This window comes from Myxine glutinosa, chromosome 4 (genome assembly GCF_964187855.1).
Source record: "Myxine glutinosa chromosome 4, kmMyxGlut1.1, whole genome shotgun sequence".
NCBI lineage: Eukaryota > Metazoa > Chordata > Myxini > Myxiniformes > Myxinidae > Myxine > Myxine glutinosa.
Window position 1 is genome coordinate 112898733 of NC_136264.1, and position 25989 is coordinate 112924721.

Below are 25989 nucleotides of genomic sequence, written 5' to 3' on the forward strand. Positions count from 1 at the left end.
AAACGAACATTTATTGCAAAATGAGTTTCTTGTGATTTTCGAGTCAGAGATCGATTTGAAAACGTTGGAGGAGGGGTGGAATGCAGGTGCGTTTTGGGAATGTAGGAAGGAAGAACTGTTAGAGATGGAATTTTTATTTGAAATGAAGAGATTTGGTGAGCAAATCGAAAGCAACCTTTTAAAGAGGAAGAAGAAAAATGTGTTATAATATACGACAGAATACAACACTTCAGGGGAAAGTTTAAACATTTTAAAACTAAACCGTGAAAACTATCTGGGGAAATTCCCTAAATACAGGCATGAAGGATTCCTAAGGGGGATTAATGATTCCAGGACAGGTTCAGATGCAGGAACAGAAGAATATGAGATTGACAGCCATGAGAGCAGAGAATGAAGGAACAGGGAGGTGTCCAAGTAAAAATGTGTTCGTACGGGAGGAGAGGCCTATTTATTAAATTCTTCGTTAATATGTTTTTTTGAAGGTTAGGTGAAAGTGGATCAGAGGAAGAAGGAGAAGGTTGAAGGAGTATGGTGAAAATTAGCTAGAATTGGAAAGGTGTCTTTTGGCTGGAGAGGATTGAGTTATGAAGGAAGGAGAGGGAAAAAAACAGAAAAAAAAGGGTGGGGTAAAACACGTGGTCGAAGAATGAATGAACACGAACAAAGAAGGAAATAATTTTTTCTTTTTGAATTAAGATTTTAAACAAAGGGTAAGATGTTCGGGGAAGTATGGGGTGAAAAGAAAGACTGGAAAAAACAGTGATGGAACGAAAGTAAATGGAACACAAACGACCGCTGAGAGGAGACAAAAAGGCCTCGAGGCAAGAAACTGAAAAGACCAGGCCTGAAAAACGCAGCAGGAAACAACGCACGATTTTATACAGGTATGCACGATTTACACCGAGATCTTCCTCGAAACACACAGTATGTACACACACCGTAAAATAAAAATACAGTTTTGACAAAAATACAAAAGGGAACAAATACTTAACTTTGATAGCGTGGAGTGCATGGAGAGCTAGGAAAAAAACACCACCTTGTGTCAGGTGTAAATTCAATGACAAGTGTCAAACACAGGTGTCAAAAACACATGTGTCAATTCCGCTCCCAGTTTTGACAATGGAGTCTTAATGGATAAAGTCTTAATGTAGCCTTATTGAGGATGTTACATTTTTTGTCAGATGGAATCAACAAGACGTTGATTGAGGAATCCCAAATGCTTTGATATGGCGCTGTGTGTAACTGAACTTTCTGGATATTTCTCATTGAATCTTGCTGCAACATCTTGGAGAGTTCCGCTCCCAAACAATAATGTCATTTCAATTTGATTATCCACCAGAAGATTGATTCAGGGTTCACTCACTGCAAGAGAAAAAATGTAACATTAGTCCTTTGTTTACAAACTTTTGACTCGCCTTGTATACACAGCGCATCTCGTATTCAGTGCAATTTTGAAGAACTTATTTTCCTAATTGAAGATGTTCCACGGTGTATTGAATCCACTTTTGCTGTTGTTGTTTTTGTTATTGTGTTGCCACGGACAGTTCTGGTTGAACAGACCACTGGCACGGAGAGAACCGATCAATCTCACAGGAGCGACCCAGATATCCCTCACATCCAGGATGTTGTGGTCTTGCCTCCCTGAAGCCAGGACCGCACAGTCTTCCATGTTTTATTGTGTGTAGAGCGACCTAGCATTGGATGCAGGTGTCATTAGTGGAGTCGTCGAGCGTATGTTTGTATTGTAAAAGTTGTGGGTGGTGTCCCCAGCGAAGGTGTGAAAGGTGAACACGATCAGACCTGGTGAGTAGTTTCTCTGTGCCATCAATGGGTGGGGTTTTTGTGCCCAATATACCAAGTACCGGTAGGTTGTTTATTGCGTTTATGGTGATGTGTGTGTTGATGTGTTTTTTGTAGTTTCCGTTGTTCGGTTCGGGGGATGCTACAAAGGATGTCACTGTAGTGTCTTTGTGGTGTAGTTTTAATGTGTCCTGTATATGTCGTGGCATAGGTGATTGGAGTTGGCATTTGCCGTTGCAAGGAACTGTGCACATCTCATGTCTAAGTGGTCTTTGATTTTTAGCATTTTTACTTGTGTGTAGGTGCTTGATGGGTGTTGTTAATGTACAATCTCTGATGATGTGAAGGGCTTTGTTTTGTATGATCTGCAGGTTGTTTAGATGTGTGTTTTATAGGCTGGAGGCCCAAGATGAGCTAGAATAGTTGATGACTCATCCGATGTACTTTTCGTATGTTAGTGTTAGTGTTTCTTTGTGGTGTCCGAAGTTGGTGCCTGTGAGTGCCCCAAGTGTGTTCAACCTGGGTGTGCATGTTATTTAATGTTTGTGATGTGATCGGAGAATGACATGGATGTGTTAAAAGTGACACCGAGTATTTTTCTTTCGTGTGGGTGTGTGATATGGATATCGGTCAGTGTGATGTGAGGTTCAGCACTATTATCCTTGGTGTAATTTGTTAAAAGAGTGAATGTTGATTTTGATGTGGCTACTTTTATTCTGTTAATGGTGAGCCAGGTTTGTAGGGTGCTGAGGAAGAGTTGATGTTGTGCTGTGGAGGTGTTGATGTTGCTATGTGTAGAGGCGATGGTTATATCATCCGCATACGAGGCTATTTGTATGTTCTCGGGTGGTTTTGGAATGTCGTACATGAACAGATTAAAAAATCTTCTGTTGATAGAAAGCAAATAAAAACGAAAATAAAGAAAATAAAATGAACCAGATAAAAGAATTCACTTCTGTTGAATCCACTCCTGAATCTTGTTGTGTGTATTTGTTTGTGTCTGTCTGTGCCAACAACACTTTGACATTTTGACTGGTCATTCATTGGTTGTTTTCTCTTTTACACGAGACTCCAACTGTTTCCTTTTATTATCAGTTGTGACAAAATTATTCGGATAATGAAAACAATTTGTGCATTTTACATTGTCGAGTCAGAACCTGTCATGGCATTATTTAAATAATGGCAAAGTTTTTTTTTTGTTTTTTTTTGTATACTGAATCGAGGCTCATGAAAGAGCTAACATTTACTTCACAAACAAATCAACCAGACAAACAAAATATATAAAAAGAGGGAGCGGAAGACAAGATGGGGAGAGAAGGGGATCAAACAAACACAACATTTGAGAGCAGGGAGATGTGTGGGAGGGAGAGGGCATGGGGGGACGAGGCGTGGGAAGGGGGGGGGGGGGGGGTGGGAGAAGTATAAAACACAGGGACACCAAGGACTTCCAGGACAGAAGTTGGTATTTCAAAAAAGTGGAATTGAGGTGAAATTAGCGGGGGTAGAAAAGGTCAAGGTTTTGGATGGGGGAAGATAAGAGATGGTGGTGAACAGCTGTTTTAAAGACCTGGAGGGTGGAGTGGGATTGAAGAGAGTGAGGGAGTTTGTTCCAGAGGTGGGAGAAAAGAGGAATGAAGGAGTGAAGGTGAGCAGAGAGTCTTGATTTTGGCAGTTTAACCATAAGAGGGTTGCAGGCAGATCTTGTGCGACCTGTAGGAATATTTGCGGGACAGAGCCCAGAGAGAGCTGGGGGGGGGGGGGGGGCAAGGCCAGAGAGGAGTCGGTAGAAGACGGAAAGACCACCAACCTGCCTGCGGTGAGTGAGTGAGAGGCCCTTGGAGTTAGCTTCATCGCGGGAGATTCCAATGATTCTGAACGCTTTGGTTTCAACAGCGTGAAGACGAGCTAGGTGTGAGGCAGGAGCACCAGCCCAGAGTGGAGAGCAGTATTCCATTGAGCTGCAGATGAAAGCCTTGTATGTGGTGAGGAGCTCAGGTGTGCCAAGGAAGGACTTCGCACGATGGAGGATGCCCAGTCGGCGACTGGCTTTGGAGGCCAGATTTGAAATGTGGTTTTCCCAGGAAAGATCATGGCAGATAGTGAGACCCAAAAGCTTGAGTGACAGAGCTTCTTGGAGAGGATTAATCAGAAAGTGGATGGGTGGGTTGTCCAGTCGGTCTTTTCGGAGAGACATCGTAAGAGTGTGAGATTTGTCAGGATTGAAAGACATGTTCCACTTGTTTGCCCAGTCTGTGATTTTGTCCATGTCTGCAGAGAGTGAGGAGGCTGCAGACTGCTGATCTGAGGGACGAAGAATGGAGTGACAGAGAGTAGAGTCATCAGCAAAGAGATAGAGAGGATTTTCAAGAGAGTCAGAGAGATTATTGATGAAGACCAGAAAAAGCACAGGGCCCAGAACACTGCCTTGGGGAACTCCAGCCTGAACAGGAAGAGGAGATGAGAGAAACCCATTCAGGGCCACATGTTGACTACGACTAGAGAGGAAGTCTGCAAGCCATGCGTGGAGATTTCCATGAATACCAAAAGAGGAGAGTTTGGTGAGCAGAGTTGGGTGCCAGACCGTATCGAAGGCACGTGATATGTCAAGGGAGACAGCTCTAATTTCCTGTTTGGCATTGAGGACCTCCATCCATTGTTGAGAAAGCAGAAGCAGCATGTCCAGAGTAGAGTGACCAGGTCTGAAACCAAATTGATGATCAGAGATCAAGCCATTGGAGAAGAGGAAAGATTTCATATCTGAAGCAATGATGGATTCCATGACTTTGCTGATAATTGGGAGAAGGCTGATTGGTCTGTATTTGCTGGGATCTGTTTTTGCACCTTTTTTGTGCAAAGCGGTGATGTTGGCAGATTTCCAAGCAGATGGCAGATGACCTTGAGCAAAAGAGAGGGTGAAGAGAACAGAGAGGGGGAGTGAAAGAGCGGAAGAACAGGATTTTAGGACCCGTGGGCTGATGCCGTCAGGTCCAGTTGCAGAATCAGAGTCGAGGGTTGACAGAAACTTTGCCACCTTGTCAGGTGGAAAGGACACAGAGTCCAGGAGCAGCTGGGAACGACTGGGTACGGTGGGTACAGAGAGGGATGGGTTTGGGACACAAGATTTAGAGGCAAACACAGAGTTGAGGCATTCAGCTTTTTCACGTGCGGAGTCAGCCGTGTGGCTGACTCCCTTTGAGGTGACGGAGGGGATGGAGGGGGAACAAACACCATAAACAGATTTGACCAGACGCCACCAGGATTTGGAAGAGGGAGACAGATAAGAGAGTTCGGTCCTGAGAATGGAGAGATATTGTTTCCTGGCTCTCCTGACGGTGGACACACACTTGTTTCGGGCTTTGTGAAAGGAAATGAGATTTCCTTCCGTTGGATTTGCTTTCCAGGAGACGAAAGCAAGTTGTTTCTGGGCAATAGCCTCACCACAAGAATCCGTGTACCATGGACGGGAGGAAGGGTATGACAACTGAAGACGAGATGGGATAAATCTGTGCATGAGAGAGAGCAATTTACTTTGGAAGAATTCCCAGGATGAGTTGATGTTAGAGGCGGTAGAGATGGGAGACCAGTCCAGATGATTGATGGCTGCTTGAAGACCGTGCCAGTTGGCCTGAGTGAAATGCCAGACTCGTCGACGCTGAGGAGGCTCTCTGAGAATGGTCAGAGAGATGTCCACTTTAACAAGCACATGATCAGATGAGCCGATTGGAGCAGAAAAAGAGCAGCATACATTTTCAGGGAAGTTAGTCATAACCAAGTCCAGAAGGGAAGATGCTCCGTTGACTGAGATCCGGGTCGGGAAATTGACAGATTGTGTCAGTCCCAGTGAGTCACAGAAGTCCTTTGCTGAAGAGCCATGGCTGGTGAGAGAGGTACCCACACTCAGCCAACTGGCATGGTGACAATTGAAATCACCACATATGAGGAAGAGAGAGTTGGGATGAGTAAATAGAAGTTGGTCCATATTTTCAGACAGCGAGATGTCGATGGAGTCATCACTGTTTGGTGGACGGTACAATGTTTTGCAGCTTGGAAACATATTGAAATGTTGTGTTCATTCTCCACTTAAGATTATTTTTCTTCTGTACAAATCATTTCCGTCTAGTTAAAATCATGCATCTTAATATATTCTGTGTGTTGTGTTTCATTTATAATAATATTTATGGAAGAACTGACCTTCTCCCAAATGTAAAAGATTCTTTGTTTGAATATCATTATTCTACGTGGTTGTCATTCTCTGAGAGAATGCATACCACTTTGTCCTTTACTGCCCTCCACAGCTAAAATTACCTCAATTACAGTGGGTGTGTGGTGAAGAAAACCAGTGAGCATCGCCTCATGTGCTCCGATTATTTTTGTTTATTTTTTTAGGCCACCGCCGACAAAGTTGCTGGAGGCATTATGTTTTTGTGTTGGCCATCCGGCTGTCCGTACATCCGTTCACCTCTTCACCTGTTCGTGCGTCCGTGATAGGTTTTCGTTATTGTGATAACTTAAGAATGGCTGAAGGGATCTCAGTCAAACTTGGTGCAAGTATGTATACTGTATAGTGATGGAAAGGTGAACGGAATAGATTAATTAAGGAGTCACGAGGTCAAAGGTCAGAGGTCCCGTTTGGTAAAAAAAAAACATTTCTGTTACTGAGCTAACTTGTGAACCAGTGATGGTATTTTGACCAAATTGTTGCAAGTCTATATTATACTGCAAAGATAAACTGATTAGATTTCGGCATCAAGAAGTCAAAGGTCAAAGTCTGTTATAAGTTTTTGTTACTGCAATAACTTAAAGATGGCTGAAGGGTACCAAGTCAAACTTGGTACACGTACAGTATGTATAATGATGTAATGAACAGATTTGATGATGGGGTTAAGAGGTCAAAGGTCAGAGGTCCTATTGGGTAAAAATTCTGTTACTGTGCTAACCTTTGAACCAGTGATGGGATCTTGACCAACCTTTGTGAAAGAATGTATATATCATGAAACCCGCACAATTGCGGATTTGACATTCGCGGTTCATAAAATCTGATCTGCTTCTAAAACCCATCAACCACCAGCCACATGCATAACAGCTCGAAAACCATATTCCACCACCCACGTGCAAACCACCTCCAGCCACGCATAAACCATCTCCCACCAACCACATGCATAAAGCAGCTGTACGTGTGCATAAACCATTCCACACCATCATCTCGCACCACTAATCCCCAAAAACAATGGTCACACTATCCTACCTACCCCATCTCTATTTACCTATCTATAACCCCTGCACGACTACTTATTTTCAATGTGTCGTGGGTTTTATTCTTTCTTCTCGTCCCGCTGCCTTCACCTGCTGTGATTACTCTCGCTTGTGGACTATTTGTGCACACTGTTTGATCATGGGACCTAAGTGTATGAGTAGTGCAGGAGATTTGTCTGCTCCCAAGAGGCAGAAAAAAGTTATGAGCTTGAGCCAGAAAGTGGAGCTGCTTGACCAACTATCAAGACTTGCAGGTGTGGCCTCTATGGGCAGGCACTGTGCCGTGAATGAGTCGACTGTGTGCTACATAAAGAAAAACAAGAAGGCAATTCATGAAAGTGTTGGGGCTAGCGCAGTATCCAGCACCAAAGTGTTTACCCAAGTGTGGGACATTCACATCGAAGCGATGGAGAACCATTTTGCCATCAGCCGCGTGCATAAACGTGTGGGAGAAGGCATTAAATGTGTGGGTAGAGGACAATGCCTAGAAAAACTTGCCTTTAAGCGGACCTCTGATTTGTGAAAAGGCAAAGCGGATGTATGGTCATCTGGCTGATGCGGATGGTGCTGCCAAATGATCGATGCGGTACAATTGACCACAGTCTCTTTCAAGCTAGCAGGGGATGGTTTGACTGCTTCAAGAAGTGGTGCGGTCTCCACAATGTGAAGTTCACATGCAAGCGTGCCTCAGCAGACCACGAAGCAGCTGAAACCTTCCATGCTCAACTTGCATAGCTCATCGAGGAGAAGGGGAATGTACCAGAGCAGGTCTTCAATGCTAATGAGACCAGCCTGTTCTGAAGAAAAAAAATGCCCACGATAACTTTCATCTCGAAGCGAGAAAGGACAGCATCAGGGTTCATAGTCCTTGAGCCAGACCAAAAGTAATGCTCCGGCGGGGGGAGTAATTCTCATTATGATTTTCCATTAGACCAATGTCTCAAGTGTCAGAAAAGGTGTGATGCACATCTGAGAACGGTAGCTTAGTGCCCGGATGGACGCCATCTTTGAAACCACCCAGCTCGAAAATGCCCATTTGGTGGGGTACATTGTTGCACGTGTATCTGGACTTCTATACTAGCTATCGATGTGCGGTTGACGACTAAATATACGTCCGATGTGTACCGTCTAAATAAAAAATAATATGAAGCATTTTGTTTTAGATTAATTATTATAAAAATCAATTATCGAAAAAAAATCATATATTTTTCAATATTTTATTATTAGACTTGTACTTTTTTTAGTGAAACAACACTGGTATGATTTTCCAAATTATGCATTGTGCTACACCGTTTATCTGTCTATAAAAATAACTCAAAAACTAAAACATATCATCCACCACGAGTTTACAACAAATAAATGTAAAGAGGCATAAAATGACTTAGGCCGCCGCTGGCATTATCTATTCTGACGATAACGCAAGTTAGGAATGTCGTACGGAGAGGATTTTAACACCATACGATATCTAATAAGCAGGCGGAAATTGTTACATAGGAAATCTGCACTTTGGTGGCCATCTTGGATTTCAAAATGGCCGCCAATTATATTAATTATTCATTACTAGAGTTTGGAAAGACGTATGGAGCTGATTTTAACACCATACGATGTATATTCCTAATAAGCAAGCGGAGGTATCATTGAACATGTCATGTTTTAGTCAAATAACACCGGTATGATCTTCCAAATTATACATTTTGCTAAACCGTTTATCTGTCTATAAAGATTTTCAGGCAATTTGGCCTGCATTATAATAGAGAACAACATATGCTATACAATATACAGTGCACACAAAGTTAATCATCAGAGTCGCCATCAGAGTCATTGGCATCCTGAGCCACGATAGCATCATCCTGCACCATGTTGGAGCATCCCTGCAGCTTACACACAACAGTGCACTTCAACCCATTCAGTATGCAGGAGCAATCTGACGGTCGACACGTCCTTCTGCATGTGCATGAGATGAGATTCAAGACGACATCTGGAGCTGGTAGACCCGCTATCCATCGGATTGTGAGCGAACCGCCATCATCGAGTTCCCAACCATGTCCTGCTGATGGTGTTGGGACGTCTGGTAGGTTTTCAAGGCTGCGTCGCCAGATAGCCGCCTGATAGTTGGCCCTAAGCGTATGCTGCATCAAGGAGTCTTCACAAGGCGGCAATTGTCCAGATTCGATCTGGCCCTTCTTTGCACAGAACATGTGATAACGGAGCGAATTAACACCGACGATCTTCGTGTTCTTGGCGTACAGCTGACACGTGAAGGCCTGAATGCTATTGATGACGTCTGTTGGTACATTCCACGAAGATCCCAGATCTGTGAATGCTTGAAGATACAGCTCATTCGCTTGCACAAGCTTCAAAGCCTTTATCTTTCCTTGGCTAGCCAGAGCACTCACAGTGTCACACCCGCTCCATGCATGAAGCCCTGGCAATGCACTGCAAACTCCAGACCCCAATACCGCAGCCAACTTTCCAACGTCGATCATTCTGACTCGAACCTTTGTTCCTCGTCTGATGAAGAGCTGACTATCGATGGTTCTGCTGAGATGAAGACTGATGATCAGAACGTCGGTGTCATCTGCCACTAAGATGATCGTCTTGTAGTGGGTAGCGGCGTGCTTTGCGTGGAGAAACATACGCGTGTCTGCTTCCTCGTGGCTACATTCGAGTGCTTGCACCAACTTCCACCTATCGCGGGTCAGTACCAGACATTTTTCACCACAGGTGACATACAGTGTTCTGTTGCCTAGCTTTTCGCGATTTGTTTCATGTTTCCACGACTCCGCCAGAAACACAACCAGTTTCTCCTTTGTCTGGCTGCAAGCAAGGAGACGCCGCCAGTTCATGATTTTGTGTGCGGGTCTGATCTCGCTGAAACTGATGCCTTCATTTGAACCGCGGTTCACACGCTCAGCTGCTTTGATGGATTCTTCTGTGTATGTGTCAAAGACAACATCGATGCGCTCACTGCCTTGACCAGCGTGAAGCGCTGCAGCAAGGATGCGGTCAGATAGTTCTTCGAACGTGTCGTTCTCGCCATGCATCTTTTGTATGAGAGCCATCGCATCAATTATTGTTGCACTTCGCTTGTCAACGTTCTCGGCTGGTTCCACAAGACCTTCCATGTGTTTCGCAAGTGCAGCTTTGTTCGTTTTTTTCATTGACCCTTTCACGCTCAAGCTGAAGTGATGACATGATGTTCAGAGCTTCTCTGAGGATTTCTTGCACTGTTGCCATATCTGTGGCAGGCGCGTTTATAGTCCGGCAGGTAGCCAACTACATCTTCCGTCACCTGAACACGATCTCTAGTCATGATGTTGAAACCAGTCCACGAACTGATTGTCTGGTCGCATGGTTCCAGCATGCGAGTCATAATCCATACGTGATTTCGGCGCTGCGCAAGGGATGTTGCGCCTGCAAGAGTGTCAGAAAGATCTGCAGGCTTGATTGCAGGTGGGCCCTCTCGTTTCCCACCGCTGTATATTGGAACTAAATCGCTGGATGATGGGATAGATCGCTTCTTATCTGCTTTGGATACTGCCGATGGAGGTTGGGGCGGCAAACACGACTGCGACTTCGGTTGGACGATGATACCGTTGACGCGATGCGATGTTCCGCCACCACTCAGCGATTCCTCTAGCCTGTCGATGTTATCGAATGCTAATACAGTCGGGACCGAAGGGTGCACATGTGACGGAAGTGGTACTGTATCTTTCTCCACACTTGCTAATTTGTCTATGCATAGCGCTGTCTCGATTTCTTCCAGAACTGTGTACGAACATCCGTGCCCGAGTCGATTCAATATTCTGATGACCTCTGTATTACCGGTGAGCGTTTTCATGACCCACGGAAGTAGGACATGCTTCGATGTTCTGATGGTACCCCGGTGTACAGCATTGATGATATCTTGAGCCATCGACCATACCAGTGTGTCGGCACGCGCAGAGCTACCCCCACTCCCGCAAATCGAAGTATGCAGAAATACACGAAGAGAATCTGGTATCTTCACGTAATCTGAAGTGAGTTCTGCTGGCTGAGGCGGCCAACGTTCATTGTAATGAGCATCTTTGATCTGGTGTCGCAGTGAAGTAGCTGCACGCACAATGTTACTTTCACCATCCGTTCGTTCAAATGCTTTCACTTCTGCTTTCAGGTTTACGCACTCTGCAGCAATCTCTCGCTTTGTCAGATTATCGGGCATCAAGTATACACGGTGTTTCACATTGAAGAAGATGAGCGATTCTCCAAACTCTCTTTGTAATGTGCGCTGCAGATTCTTCTTGATGGAGTCACGAACATCAACTGAAAATGTATCTGAAGACAGGATATCTGTTGCAACATCAACTATTGGAACAATCCTCGGGTTCAAGAACAAGTCAGTGCGAATGAAATTGAATATACATCGTATCATTTCTTTGTTCTCGATATTATCTTCAATGTCAGTTTCTACTTGAGGTTTTTGGGGCCGTGTGTAGTTTCTATAGCAGGAGAAGTGGTAGTGAGCCTCAGCTGCAACCATATCTCGTGTAGTCAATGCCAAAACTCTCTCATCATTGCGAGCTGTCGCAGCATCTCTTATTGTCTTATCTGCTCGAAGTTCAACAGCCAAGACAACTGTTTTACGGGTATGACTGCCTTTTATGAATTTTGAAGCACGCTGGCAAAAAATGCATTTATCATCGTAGACCGTTGAAGTTGATCCTGTCTCTTCCCGTGATGATCGCCGTCGCACCGCATCGCCAGTATCAACTGAAGAACTTCTAGCTGCATTGGTCAAAGTAGCTAGGTGGTTTTTGTGAGTGAAGTCTGATCTACAAGCCCTATGGTATAATATTGGAATATTAGGAAGTTCAACTGCGCCTTCTTGGACTAGCTTTAGAATTGGATAAAAGTTTCTAACTGCGGCTGCGTCACACAATGTCTTCCAAGAACTGTTGCCCGCTGCCTTGCTTAGTTCAGAGAGTGGCGACTTCTTGCTGCACAGGATGCACGTTCCGGACTCAGGTTCAATCTTCGCCCGTTTCGCCTCGACACCGGCCATCTCAGCTGAAAGAACAAAAAGACTGACGTTAGATTACTCCGATATCCGAAAAGCTCGCCAGCTTACATTGACATACTCATCCAAGTCAGTGAACATGTTAGATGGCGCCACAATACAACTCTATAATAGAGTTGTATGTGGCGCCATCTAACATGTTCACTTTTAGTTCTTAAGCCACCCACCCCCCCCCCCCCCCCTCAGAAATTAATCAGGTCACCGCAACAAATCTCAGACTGAGATATAGAATATAGAATATAGATATAGAATAGACTGACGTCACTTTCGGCACTGGGTTCTGTGGGTTGATTATCGGCGGGAAATTCCAACTGACATAGTTTCGGTTTGTGGAAAGTGCATGCCTTTTCATATATTTTTTGTGTACACTCGTGGTGGATGATATGTTTTAGTTTTTGAGTTATTTTTATAGACAGATAAACGGTGTAGCACAATGCATAATTTGGAAAATCATACCAGTGTTGTTTCACTAAAAAAAGTACAAGTCTAATAATAAAATATTGAAAAATATATGATTTTTTTTCGATAATTGATTTTTATAATAATTAATCTAAAACAAAATGCTTCATATTATTTTTTATTTAGACGGTACACATCGGACGTATATTTAGTCGTCAACCGCACATCGATAGCTAGTATAGAAGTCCAGATACACGTGCAACAATGTACCCCACCAAATGGGCATTTTCGAGCTGGGTGGTTTCAAAGATGGCGTCCATCCGGGCACTAAGCTACCGTTCTCAGATGTCCATCACACCTTTTCTGACACTTGAGACATTGGTCTAATGGAAAATCATAATGAGAATTACTCCCCCCGCCGGAGCATTCACTTCAAAATATGGCCGGTTGGCTCAAGGACTATCAAGGAAAGGGCTGGGTATTCCCTTCTGTACACGACTCATCAGCACCCTTACCTGCGTCCCCTTAAGCGTCCTTACCTGCATCCCCTTCATTGCATGTCTCATCAGCACCTTCATCTGCGTCCTCTTCAGAGGAGTCCACTGAGTTCACTGGATTCTAACTCATCATCATCATCATCATCATCATCATCGTCATCGTCATCAACATCAACATTGTCGCATCAAATGTTACATCATATCTTAAAAAATAGAAGTAGGAAACAGCACCTGCTGTTGTAGTTAAAAAAAAAAATTATTTGTAAGAACTTTTAATGAAACTGAAATCATGTGCATTCGTGTTTGTAAAATTTAAAAATTTTCCCTTATGAATCACGAACCACTGGCAACTTATCCCCCCTTTTCCTATTGAAACAATACCCCAACATTTGCAGATTCTGCATTCGCGGCATTTTCGAGGAACGTATCCCCCGTGAATGTCAGGGTCTTTCTGTATTATGATGCAAAGATGAACTGATTACTTTTCGGCATCAAATTGCAGAGGTCATGTCAGATGAAAATGTGAAACCAGAGAACAGCAAACTTGGTACAAGTATGTAAAAGGATGTAATAATGTGGGCGTAGGCATATCGTCAATCCTGCGATGTCGACGTGTGCCGTTCTAGTTTTGCTTTTTTTTGTTTTTTACTGTATTTTTCTATATTTTACCTGTGTCACGTCGCAGGCCTACAAGAGCTTCGTGTTGCAGTTGTTGTTGTTGTTGTTGTTGTTGGGGTTCTTGTTGTGGGTCGATTTTTGAAATGTGCACCCATTCACAGCTGCCAGACCACCCCCACATCTGTCACTTGACTGCACCCACCATAGATCGCATCCAGGCAAAATGATATGGCTGTCATCTTGGTTTTCTGGTGGGCCTAACACATTAGGCCTGTATGACTCTGCTGATTATAAAATGCCCAGGTTTGTTGAATCAGATTTCCATTGGCTTTGTTTGGTTTGAGTGTTATTCAACGACGAGTGATCCCGGAAAATCTAATCATATGTAGAATAATAGTAAGGTTTAATCAAGTACTGTAAGAATGCACGGTATGTCATAACTCATGGTAATCAAGCGTTACGTTACGTAATCAAATGTTACGTTACGCAAATTACTAAAACTATTGGCTTTGTTTGGGTTGAGTGTTATTCATGATGAGGAATCCTGAAAAACCAAATCATATGTAGAATAATAGTAAGGCTTAATCAAGCCAGTAAGAACACACAGTCCATTAGAATGCATGGTAATCAAGCGTTACATTATGTAATCAAGCGTTGTTTTCTGCTAATCACTAAAAAATAGCGTGACATAATTTTTGAATGGCCATATATTGGGGTTAAGCAATCCATGACCGTGTGACCAATCAGCTCATTCTGATAAAACAGTGGGGGTGGGAGGGAGGGGGGTGGGTGACATGGATAAGAGGTGTTGAGTTATTTTTTTGAATAGCCCATAAAATGTGTTTCCCAATCGCGCTGCTCATCCTTTAAGAATGCTTTAAATGCGTGTTTCACAATCGGCCCGTTGCCAGATTTTTTTTCGCAGGTTGTGACCATAGTGCGGTCATTCTTGTTTTTGTAGAAAATGTGTTTTATTGTCCTTTTATATTTTTACTCCTTTTGTATTTTTTACGACATTTCTTTACTTTTGTACAAAATTCAATTTTCTGTATAAAAAAAATAAGCAGTTTTGTTTTAACTTTTTGTATAAGATCTTTTTCCACTCCGATTTAAGTTTTTTTCTGGAGAGAGAATATTGTCAATGCTATTTCATTTACTTGTATAAAGTGTAAATAGAAATAGAAATCTGTTCTCTTACAAGGAACTTCAAATCAGCAAGAGCCATTAGGCCCATTAAAGCCTGTGCTAGTGTTGCCAACTTATGGATTCTTTGGTTAAATCTATGGTATGACAAGTATGACTTGTCCGGGGTTCGAACCAGCCATCTCCCAATTTCAAAGTGGATGTTTTATCCATTACGCCAACAAGTCTGGGTAGTAATAGATTATTAACCTTTGCTTTCAAAATCATATAGATTTGAAATTGTAATTTTCCATATCATTTGTCCATAACTATTTTTAAATTTTACTTATTATGGTGGGAAAAAAAGAGGTGAAGCTAAAATAATGGTGTACATTATTTAGAGTCGTGAGTTGCCAGGTTATTGAATGTAGAAAATGACTTTAATTTTTAAGATTATACAAAGAACTAACATATTTCCTGAGATTAATTGTTGTGTTTATATTTGCAAGGCCTGATTGTAAAATGGGATATAAAAATACATTTGTTTCAATGTTGTTAAACAAACAACATCGTGGTTTAATTTGTGGAACAGATGGCCGGCACGTAGCAACAACACCATCTGCAGTCAATGGAGATATGGTCGGTTCATCGTTGGTGGCCAAGGGTTATCGGAGTGTGCGGCCCAGTCTCTCTAGCGCTGATAGAAGAGAATCACAGGTAAATGCTTGCAACAACGCACAAGAGAAAGGCATTGAATTCACCTGCAATGCAGTTTTCAAAGCCATACAGGCTTAGTGTGTGCGAGAGTGTGTTATTAATTTTATTATATTGTGGAAGAGTGGCAGTCACCTGCAACACATTGTAAACTCACTATTTGCTTGTTAGCCCATCCACCCACGCAGCGGGAGACGGGGTTTTGCAATCACTTCTGTGTGTTTGTCTGTGTGTCTGCCTGGCCCGTAACGTTTTTGCCTTTTGAGCTTTTCTTATCAAATTTTCAACAGCTTTATTATGAGAATATGGAGAAGAGAAATTAATAATTTGGTCAAAAGTTCAAAGGTGAACATCACATAAAATCATCAATTTTCATCCAATTGACCAGAAATTAAAAAAATTTGCTTTTTGGGTCACTTAATTGGTTCACCATTCAAAAGGTAGAAGCTGATTGGTTGTTTTTTTTCGATCAAAAGGTTAAAACTCAAGGTAGCATAAAAGATCAATATATTAGTGATCCAATATGACCCAATTCGAGTGTAACATGTGTTCTGTCAAGGTCAAAATGTCGAAGGTCAAGGTCACACAATCATCAATTTCCATCTGATAGACTTGAAATTTGAGCAGCGTTTGCATATTGGGTCACTGAAGTCTATTGTTTTTGAAGTCAAAATGTCAAGTATGCCTAAAATCATCAGTCTTTTTGTATTTCTTAAGCTGCTTTCATCATGTTTAACAAATGGAAGAAGATGTCTGAATACAAAGTGAACGCAGATGGGCTTTGCATTTTCAGATGCTTTTCGATAGTTATTCATTTTATAACTGGTGATTCATTATGAACTAGGGAGTTCATAGAACACCACCTTACGCCACGCAGTCTTGAGATAATTATAATCGTAATAATATAACAAAAGGTAAAATATAATGCAACAATAAAATTGGCGGAGTCTACGAGCGGCAAATTTCATTGGTCGCGATGACGTAAAATTCCGTAATATTTTGGCCAAGTACTGTTACACGAAGTGTTTTGAAAGTGGAAAAGAGGCAATTTGTGTTCTCCAGTGTTCGTGTATAATTCAATTGAAACAAAATAGGAACATTAAATGTGTATAGGTATATATATATATATATATATATATATATATATATATATATATATATATATATATATATATATATATATATATATATATATATATATATATATATATATATAATATATTATATATATATATATATATATATATATATATATATACGTATATATATATATATATATATATATATATATATATATATATATATATATATATATATATATATATATAAATAAATCGTCCCAAGTGGGACAGATGCTCGTCTTCCAATGGAGGGCAGTCATAGTCAGGGTGCATTAGGTGATAAAGGTGATTTTCACTTTTATTCGATGGAAAATGATGGGTCCGTGTGGGCTGAAAGGCCTGATACCACAATTGCATTCACGCAGTGAAAAGTATTAGGTTGAGCAAGTCCTGAATTGATGAAAAAAGTTCCAGTAGTTTTTGTCCAGTGAAAGGACTGACCCTTAAACGCTTTTAGACCCTAAAGTGGTGTAAATCGTCTCAGGTTCCAAAGTGGTCTAAAGTGTTGAAAGGGTCCTTAAAATTACTACAATGTCATAAAAGGACTAAAAAGTTTTTAAAGGGACTAACGAGGTCTAAATGTTCTAAACTTTACAAGGCCTACATGTCTAAGGGGTCTAACGGATGTAAAGGTCTAAGTATAAAGTATAAAGAATAAGAAGAGAAAAATGACCACAGTGTGGTCACCAGCTGCGACGTGCAGAATCATGAGGATATCCGTTGCAATATGCGCTACCAAATTCGACCAGTCATTAAATTATACGCATGCACTGGCATGTTTTTGTCTTTCAGTTCTGGTCTTGTCCTTTGTTTTGCGACGCAACATGCTTCAACTGATTACATATAATGTATGGACGTGAATGTTATTTCTGTTAATGTTAATTCATTAATGTTATTTATTAATGTTAATTCTGGGTGGCAGAGGGATAATTTGAAATGGGGTTGGTCAGTAGGGGAAGTCCGAGTGTATGCACATAATAATAATAATAATAATAATAAAGCATTTATTTTATATAGCGCTTTTAAGGGAGCCCAAAGATGCTTTGACAGAGGGCAAAACATAATGCATAGCAAAACATAAAAACAATTGCAAAAAACAAGAATCAATAGGGAAATATTCAAAGCAAAAAGGAGGGAGAAGGAGAAGAGATAGTCAGGGGTTAAATGCTGTGGGTTAAATGTTGAATGCAGTGTTGAACAGGTGGGTCTTGAGTGATGTTTTGAATGTGGTGAGTGAGGAGGAGTCTCTGATGGTGTGAGGTAGTGAGTTCCAGAGGGTGGGAGCAGCGATGGAGAAGGCCCTGTCCCCCCAGGATCTGAATTTGGTCCGGATGGGGGGGGGGGGGCAGGAGGTTGGTACCAGCAGAGCGGAAGTTGCGGGTGGGAGTGTGTCTGGAGAGGAGGTCAGCCAGGTAGGATGGGGCCAGGTTATGGAGGGCTTTGTAGGTCAAGAGGAGGATTTTGTACTGGATTCTCTGGGAGATGGGGAGCCAGTGAAGCTTGTAAAGGACGGGGGTGATGTGGTCACGGGTCCGGGAATGGGTGAGTAGACGGGCAGCGGAGTTCTGAATGTATTGGAGTTTATTGGTGATTGTTGAGGGACTGAGGGTGAACCATAGAGGAGGCTATTGCAGTAGTCCAGACGGGAAGTGATGAAGGCGTGGATGAGGGTTTCTGCAGCCATGGAGGAGAGGGATGGACGGAGATGGGCGATGTTTTTCAGGTGAAAGAAGGCTGTCTTTGTGATCTGTTTAGTGTATTTGTCGAAGGAGAGGGTTTGGTCAACGATGATGCCAAGATTCCGGATGTGAGGGGAGGTGGATACTGGGATACCGTCGATGTTGAGGGCAAAGTTATTGGTGGATTTTATGAGCGTTTTTGGGCCAATGATGATTATTTCAGATTTATCATAGTTAAGTTTGAGGAAGTTAATTTGAAGCCAGGATTTTATTTCAGTGATGCAGTTTGTCAGGATAGAGTGGGTGGTGGTGGAGATGGACTTGGTGGAGATGAAAAGCTGGATGTCATCGGCGAAGCAGTGGAATTGGAGACCATGGCGGCGGATTAAGTGACCGAGGGGGGACAGGTAAAGGATGAAGAGGAGGGGGCCAAGAACTGAACCTTGGGGGACACCTTGGGGGAGGGGAGCAGTGGGGGATTTGCAGTTATTGATGGAGATGAACTGGGGTCTGTCAGAGAGGTATGATTTGATCCAAGAGAGGGCAGTGCCAGTAACGTTAAAGGTGGTTTCCAGTCGGGTGAGGAGGATGGTGTGATCGATGGTGTCAAAGGCGGCGCTGAGGTCGAGGAGGATGAGAATGTTGAGGTTGCCAGCGTCAGAGGAGAGGAGAAGGTCGTTGGTGATTTTGAGGAGAGCAGTTTCAGTACTGTGGTTGGAGCGGAATCCGGATTGGAATGTTTCATACAGGTTATTGGCAGAGAAGTGATGTTTGAGTTGAGCGGCTACAGCGCGTTCCAAAACTTTCGACAGAAAGGGTAGGTTGGAGATTGGTCTGAAGTTGTTTAGGGTGTCAGGGTTTAGTCCAGGTTTTTTCAGAATGGGGGTAACAGCAGCAATTTTGAGGGATGGTGGGACGATGCCTGTAGACAGGGAGGAGTTTATTGTTGCAATGATAAGTGGAGAGAGAGCAGGAAGGGAGGCCTTGACAAAGCTGGAGGGGATGGGGTCAAGAGTGCAGGTGGCAGTTTTCATTCCTATGAGGAATTCAGAGAGGTCCGTAGGGGAGATTGGGGAGAATTCAGACAGGGGATGGCAGGATAAGGGGGGGCAGGTGGTTTGAGGGGGAGCGGGTGTGGCGGTGGTCAAGCTGTTGTAGATGTTTTCAACTTTGCGTTGGAAGAATGAAAGGAAGGAGATGCAGTTGTCTACTGTGAATGACTGGGTGGTGGTGTTCAGTGGGCTGAGGAGTTTGTTTATTGTAGAGAAGAGTGCTTTTGGGTTTCCGGAGCCAGAGTGGATAATTTGAGAGTAATAGGCGGAGCGGGCGCGGGAGAGGGCGATCTTTGTAGTGTTGTAGGTGGTTCTTGTAGGCTTGGGAGTGAATTGTGAGACCTGTTTTATTGCGGAGTCTTTCAAGTTCGCGAGCACGAGTTTTCATCAGGCGGAGTTCAGGGGTAAACCAGGGAGCAGAATGGGTGAAAGAAACTGTTTTGGTTTTTATAGGCGCAAGTTGGTCAAGGCAGGAGGAGAGAGTGTGGTTGTAGTAGTCAGTGAGATCAGAAGGGTTGTGGAGGTCAACGAAGGGAGAAGTGGACATTTTTTCAGAGAGGGTGGATGAGAATGCTATTGCGCTATTACACCTATTGCACATGCGCTATTCAATAATTACACCTAATTTGTGTCAAGTTCTGTGAAACGAGATTGATATGAAAACATTCATGTTGTCTTTGTTGCTAAATTTATTCTGGTTTCTTCAAACAAATCGCGATTTTAGTCCGCGATGTTCTTACCTCATACCAACGCACGTCCGAGTGTATGCGCATGCGCTATTCAAAAAGGCACCCCAACAACAAGAACAACAACGTGGTCCTCTCATAGAGCTGCTCGTCGCAGCTAAAAACATTCGGGTATAAAGGATCAAAAGTGGTCTGAAGGTCTAAATGGTCTTTGGGATATAAGAGGCCTACAGGGTACATTCCAATAATATTTAGGGTTGATTGGGTCTGAAGGATCTAAAGGGTTTAATGAGTCTAAAGTGTTGAAATGGTTGATCTACCGACATCCCTGTTCTCTAGTTGTTGTGCTTGTATGCTTCCCTCTCTCTCCCCCTCTTGTCTCCCGCTCCCTTCATTGTATGTTTTATGTGTCCGTGCGTGTTTTCATGTTTAATGTGTTAGCTCTTACACGAGCCTCGATTGTGTATACAAAAAAAAGGTTGAAAGAGTCCTATAAAGGGTCTAAAGAGGTCTAAACTGTCTAAAGGTTAAAAGGGTCCACAGGTATAAGGGGTCTACAGGATCTATAGGGATTTAAAGGGCCATAAGGAATCTAAAATCAAGAGCTGTGGGGTGTAATGGGTCGAAAGATGTAAAGGAGACTAAAGAATGTTCTTGTCTAAAGGTATCTAAAGGGTCTTAAGTGGTTTTAAGGCGTCTAAAGGTTTATCGTTTGTTCCAATAGTATTTAGGGTTTAGAGTGTCTAAAGGGTCTAAGATGTCTAAATGGTATAAAGGTGTAAGGTTCTAAAGGCATCAAAAAGGTCTTAAAATACCTAAATGGATCTAAAGTGTCCAAAGGCTCTACAATTGTAAGGGGGTATTTAGGGGTTTAAATGGTTATAAGGGGTCCAACGGTTGATCAGATATGGGGAACCTAAAGGTCTAAAGCGTATGTTCCAAAAGTAGTTAGGGTCTCAAAGGTCTACCAGGTCTGTAGGGTCTAAAAAAGGTCTAAAGGTGTCTAAAGGATGTAAATGTCTAAAAGGTCTAAAAAGTGTCTTAAAAGGCGCTAAAATGGTCAAGGGGTCTAAGCCGTCTAATCGGGCTAGATTCTCTAGAAGGTCTAAAGGTCCAAGGGATCCATTCCAATAGTAATTGGGACCTAAAGGTCTATGGGGTCTTAAGGTGTCTAAAGGGTGTAAAGTGTCAAAAGGGTCTGAAAAGGATTAAAAAAGGACTGAAAGGGCTGTCCCTTCTCTGCTCACACCCCAACTTTCTGTCCTCCCCTCCCCCTTTCTTTCCCGTTCTTCAAAGCAAGAGGGCATTATTTACATTGAGGTTTACATTTAATTAACTGGTTGAATTTAATTATGATTCAGATCAAATTAAAAGCTTCAATGAAAAAGTTATAATTTAACAAGGACAAAACAAAACCATCACATGTGTGTGATGGACAAACAAACATAGATTACTTTTTTACAGTGTAGCCCATAAGGCAATGCTGTCTGGAACAGCGTTTGTCTGTCCATCAAGTGTATGTATGTATGTACGTCCCTCACAAACGTCCACCAATCAGAGCTGAGGATCTGGTCACATGACAGGGGGACAGCATTTAGTAACCATGAGTACACCCGTTCACTATGGGAGTGGCAGGGGAGTCATGTTATTATGATTATTATGCCAATATTTATGGCTATTTTAGCCAATAGCCAATTATTATGACTATTTTGTTTTATCAGGTCATTGAAAAGATCAGACCATGCCTCATCATTCTAAATTCCCGAGAATAAAATTTATTTCTGTAGGGATGTGGGGGGAGGGGGAGGTTTGTGGGGGTGGGAGGTTAAGAGGGGGTTGGGGGGGAGCAATATCGCAAGTCACAAACCCCGTGGGGAGTGGGGATATTGTTTTGTAATATCATTAATATTATGCTATGATCATAAGTGTTATTACTTTTGTAATGAGAAGCGGCTTTGGAAAAACAGCATGAAAAACACCTTGGAAGAACTTCACATTAGCGGCAGGAAGGGTCGTTGAATTGACCCTTGTGGGGTATATAGACCACAGTAGATCTTTGATGAAATGCATCCGTTGATGTGATAAGCATCGACTGATGTCAGGATTCCTTCAAATTTCTTTCAGTTTTGCGTTAAACAGCATTAGCGACTGTTTAAAAAGGTAATCATATGTGTTAGTGGTTTATAATATTTTTACTTCTGGTAGTGATGCTCCCACGAAAACACCATGATAACTGTTTATGCACATTAACATGGGGTTTGGGCAAGAAGGAAACACTCCGATGATGGATTCAATGACCTTGTTGATGATTGGAAGTAAGCTGATCAGTTTTTGTAGTAAAGGGGATCCGTTTTTGCACATTTTGTGTAATGCAGTGATGTTGGCTGATTTCCAAGCAGATAGAAGATGACCTCATGCAAATGACATGGTGGGGCAGAGAGAGGATGTGCAAGAGCAGCTGAGCAGGTTTTTAGGGCACATGAGCTGATGCCATCTGTTCCAGTTGCGAATCAGAGTCGAAGGTTGAATCCAGTACTGCGGTGCAAAAGACAGTGTCCAGGAGCATTTGGGTATAACAGGCAAGTATGGGTGAGGGGTTGTAGATACAATATTTGGAAGCAAGCACAGAATTGAGGCATTCCACCTTCTCACGAGCAGAGTCGCAGTGGTGCCAGTGGCTCCACCATTTTGAGGAGAGAGAAGGGATGGAATGGGAGTGTCGTGGGTGCATAGAGATTGAATGTCCACACTCACCAGGAACAAGTTTTGAAGATTTATTATCTGGAGAAGAGTCACTTGATTATACGAGGATTACAACAAAATTTAACAGTACACTATGCCGGCATATACGACCACAGGTCCAACACAATGTCTCGAGCAAAACGTCTGCTCTACTCTGTTGAATTCAGTCTTTTTTTGTGTTTTTGAAAACAAAAAACTTCTCCTGCTTCTCAAGGAGTCAGACGAAAGGATGAGGGGTCAGACTATTTGAGGTAAATTGGCGCCCATGAGCATGGTGAAGCATCCGTTTAATTTCAACACAGGCCATAAAAGATAAGCAATTGAACATGAAAGAGTGAAAACATGGTGTTTTCGTCGTGCCGGCGCCATTGGAGAAGACTCTTGTCTAGTCTTGTCTGGAAAACAGCTTTGTTCGCATTTTTTGTATAATTCAATACCTTAAAAAATATTGTATCTCTTCCTTGCTCAGATTTATCAATGTAAGCTTTATTCCTTAAAGTATTTTTAAGCACAGTAAACACACAAGTTCAATAAACCATAATGCAGATTGATCAAAGATTTATCACTGGTAGTATATGCTTCATTTTTATTAGCAATATCTATAATAATAATAATAACTAGAACTGCCACTTTAAAACTGCTGGCAGTGATGACCGGTTTACTCGCACCCACTTTTGATGCAACCCCACTGTTGATACAACCCCACTTTTGATACAACCCCACTTATGATACAACCCCACTTTCATTGGACATGCTTTGACACAACCCCCTTGGATACAACCCCGACACACACACACACACACACACACACACACACACACACACACACACACACACACACACACACACACATCCCCCCTACCCCCTCCCACACACACACCCACACCCCTCCCCCCACACGCACACCCCTCCACACACACACACACACACACACAAACACACGCACACATCTCTACACCCCCCCCCACCCCAACACACACACACACGCACACACAAATCCCCCCACTCCTAACACACACAAACACACGCACACATCCCCCCTACCCCCACCACACCCTCCCCCCATACGCACACCCCTCTAAACACACACACACACACCAACCCCCCCCCCCCCAGCCTACACACACACACACACACACACACACACACACACACACACACATATCCCCCCACCCCTAACACACACACAAACACACACATACATCCCCCCACCCCCAACACACACACACACACACACACACACACACACACACACACACACACACACACACATCCCCCCTACCCCCACCCACACCCCTCCCCCCAAACACACACACACACACACACACACACACACCAACCCCCCCCCCCCCTCCACATACACAAACACACCCCACCCCCAACACACACACACACACACACATATCCACACAAACGCACATCCCCTTCCACACCACCCCCACCCCCACATACACACACACACACACACACACACACACACACACACACACACACACACACACACACACACACACATCCACACCCACACACAAACACACATATCCACACACACACACACACACACACACACACACCCCTCCACACACACACACACACACACACACACACACACCAACCCCCCCCTCCACATACACAAACACACCCCACCCCCAACACACACACACACACACACATATCCACACAAACGCACATCCCCTTCCACACCACCCCCTCCCCCACATACACACACACACACACACACACACACACAAACACACGCACACATCTCTACACCCCCCCCACCCCAACACACACACACTTGCACACCCAAATCCCCCCACTCCTAACACACACAAACACACGCACACATCCCGCCTACCCCCACCACACCCTCCCCCCATACGCACACCCCTCTAAACACACACACACACACACACACACACACACACACCAACCCCCCCCCCCCCCACATACACACACACACACACACACACACACACATCTCTACACCCCCCCCCCCCACCCCAACACACACACACATGCACACACAAATCCCCCCACCCCTAACACACACAAACACACGCACACATCCCCCCTACTCCCACCACACCCCTCCCCCCATACGCACACCCCTCTAAACACACACACACACACACACACACACACACACCAACCCCCCCCCCCCCCCCCACACCCACACACACATCCACACATGTCAATCCATGCACTGATTGCAGAAAAAGCCATTTTAAAAAGAAAATTAACCTGAAATTGCAGACAGAATTATTTATTTTATCTGAGAAGCTAAACGCTTCTTCTTCTTCAGGCGCTCATAACTTTGAGTGAAATACGATCGAGTTAAAAATAGTCAGAATTGGAGCAAATCTGTTTCATTCGTTTGTTAATATGCCTCAGCTATTGATAATTCTGCAATTGGAATTTCATTTGTTGTTGAAATGACCGCGGGAGATCGCGTTATCGTGAGCACGTTCTGGCAGGGACAAAATGGTGTGTTTCTTCTTCTTTCAACAATGAAGACTTATAGCTTCGCGACCGTACACCCAATCATCTTGAAATTTTGCACACTTGTTACTCTTCATGACTTCTACTACAGTATGAAATTTCACGTCGATCAATAAAGCGATTCAAGAGATATCCATTTTTAAAAAAAAAATCGTTTAATTAACGATATCTGCCAAACCACGTGACCTATCGCAAATTCTAAAATGACATTTTAGTAGACTGACATGCTGAACAGACCTGTGAAGTTTCTCCTCGATTGGATCAAAAATGAGGGAGGAGCTACGTTTTAAAGGTTCATGCTTTAAACCGTCATAACTCTGCAACCATGTGTCGGATGACGTCGCCCTCGCTGACTTTTTTGTTCGTCATGGGCATGCGATTCTGCTTGCAAAGATTGGCCTCGATCTGTTCAGCCGTTGCAGAGAAAAAGGGGTTTTCGTGTTTTCACGAAAAACAAGATGGCGGCCGAAGCACGTGACCTGCGACGTCATAATTACCATTAAAATATTCTACAGACCGAGTCCCTCCTATGGTGGAAATTTTATCTCAATCGGCCCTATTATTGCAGAGAAAATGTTTTTTAAAGGAAATTAAAACTGAAAATGGCAATTGCACTGATGTCGGATGATGTCGTGGCCTGGGAGGACAAAATGGTGTATTTCTTCTTCTTTCAACAATAAAGACTTTAGCTTCGCGACCGTACATCCAATCATCTTGAAATTTTGTACACTTGTTCCACCTGATGAGA

At 43.1% G+C, this 25989-nt stretch overlaps 1 protein-coding gene across 23 annotated transcripts in view; it reads left to right on the forward strand.

The window, feature by feature from the left end:
• LOC137417608 (vinexin) overlaps positions 1-25989 on the forward strand; it is a 361763-nt gene that overhangs the window by 148423 nt on the left and 187351 nt on the right. For all 23 annotated transcript variants that reach the window (XM_078776281.1, XM_068103523.2, XM_078776283.1 and 20 more), the window contains one exon: positions 15338-15462. In XM_078776281.1, the coding sequence (XP_078632407.1) occupies positions 15338-15462 (125 nt within the window). The remainder of the gene's footprint in view (positions 1-15337; positions 15463-25989) is intronic.